This window comes from Emys orbicularis, chromosome 13, assembly GCF_028017835.1.
Source record: "Emys orbicularis isolate rEmyOrb1 chromosome 13, rEmyOrb1.hap1, whole genome shotgun sequence".
NCBI lineage: Eukaryota > Metazoa > Chordata > Testudines > Emydidae > Emys > Emys orbicularis.
Genome location: NC_088695.1, coordinates 18,686,224 through 18,687,844, shown reverse-complemented (window position 1 = coordinate 18,687,844; position 1,621 = coordinate 18,686,224). Strand labels below are relative to the sequence as shown.

General features: G+C 47.4%; 1 protein-coding gene across 1 annotated transcript; it reads left to right on the top strand.

Moving 5' to 3' along the window:
* The first annotated feature begins 239 nt into the window (after positions 1–239).
* LOC135887546 (zinc finger protein 239-like) lies at positions 240–1,277 on the top strand. Its single transcript, XM_065415274.1, has one exon. The coding sequence runs from the start codon at positions 240–242 to the stop codon at positions 1,275–1,277; it is 1,038 nt and encodes a 345-aa protein (XP_065271346.1).
* Positions 1,278–1,621: the final 344 nt, after the last annotated feature.

The following is a 1,621-nucleotide window of genomic DNA, read 5'->3' as shown; positions in this document are numbered from 1 at the left end:
TCAGGTGATGGGATGGTGAGTGAGAACAAGGAGGTGAATCCTCAGCAGGGAGGTCTGAGCAAATGGAAGCACAGAGAACACTATTGGGAAGATCTGAAGGGGAAGTTTCCTGGAGTCCTGAGCAGGGAGAAGCCTGTGAAAATCAGCACAGGCCAGAGGGGCAGCAGGAAAACTCCGCTGGGGAGAGATTGGATAAACCCACTCACCGAGAGGGAGATTTGAAAGGCCTTCCTGAAGACATGATCCAGCCAGGAATCTGCACTAAAGGGAAACTGTATGAATGTCCTGAGTGCGGGAGAAGCTTTGATCGGAGATCACATCTCATTGTGCATCATAAAATCCACACAGGAGAGAGATCCTATAGCTGTCCTGAATGCGGGAAAACCTTCAGTAACGTCTCATCCCTGATTATTCATCGGAGAGTCCACACAGGAGAGAGACCCTATAACTGCCCAGAGTGTGGGAAATCCTTCCCTCGGAGCTCCACCCTTGTTGTGCATCAGAGAGTGCACACAGAAGAGAAACCCTATAAATGCCCCGACTGCGGAAAAAGCTTCAAGCGGAGCTCAACCCTTATTTCACACCAGAAAATCCACACAGGAGAGAGACCTTATAACTGCCTTGAATGTGGGAAAAGTTTCAATAAAGGCTCAAACCTAATTATGCATCAGAGAATCCACACGGGAGAGAGACCCTATAACTGCCTTGAGTGCAGGAAAAGTTTCACTCGGCACTCACACCTCATTAGACATCAGAGAATGCACACTGGAAAGATACCCTATAGGTGCCCTGACTGTGGAAAAAACTTTAGTGACAGCTCAGCTCTTATTAGACATCAGAGGATCCATACTGGAGAGAGACCGTATAAATGCCTTGAGTGTGGGAAAAACTTCAAGCAGAGCTCAGACCTTATGAATCATCAGATAATCCACACGGGAGAAAAACCCTATTACTGCCCTGAGTGTGGGAAGGGGTTCAGTCGGAAGGCTCATGTTATTTCACACCAGAAAATGCACAGGCCAGAGAGATCCTTTAACTGCCTCGAGTGTGAGAAAAACTTCTCTAGCAGCTCTGACCTCATTAGACATCAGAAAACCCACACTAGAAAGACACCATATAAATGTTCTGTCTGTCGAAAAAGCTTCAAGCAGAGGTCAGAACTTATTTCACATCAGAGAGCTCACACAACAAAGAGAAACTATAAATGTTCTGTCTGTGGGAAAAGCTACAAGGTGAAGGTCTCTCTAATGTCCCACCAGAAACTCCACACAGGCTAGCAAGTGGCAGGAGCTCTCACTATGGGACAATGCGTCTGTGCTCTCCTGAAGCAAAGTGTAAGTGTACTTCATTGATGGACGGTCTTTGCAGGGGCAGCAAGTGGATGAAGGGTTTGGGTTTCAGTGGGAGATAGTTGGCAGGGGTAGAAGAGGATGGAACGCTGGGTGATTTCAGGGTCTGGGGTGAGCAGGAGATGGGATTGGTAGAGAGACATTTCTGTGGGTTACACACACATTTTCCTATTTAAAGGAGAGAAAAAAAATGCTCCATTGCAGTTCTTGCCTGAGTTGTCTCTGCAGCTCCAGGGCATCTTGGGGTAGGGACAGGGGAATGTTATTCAGGG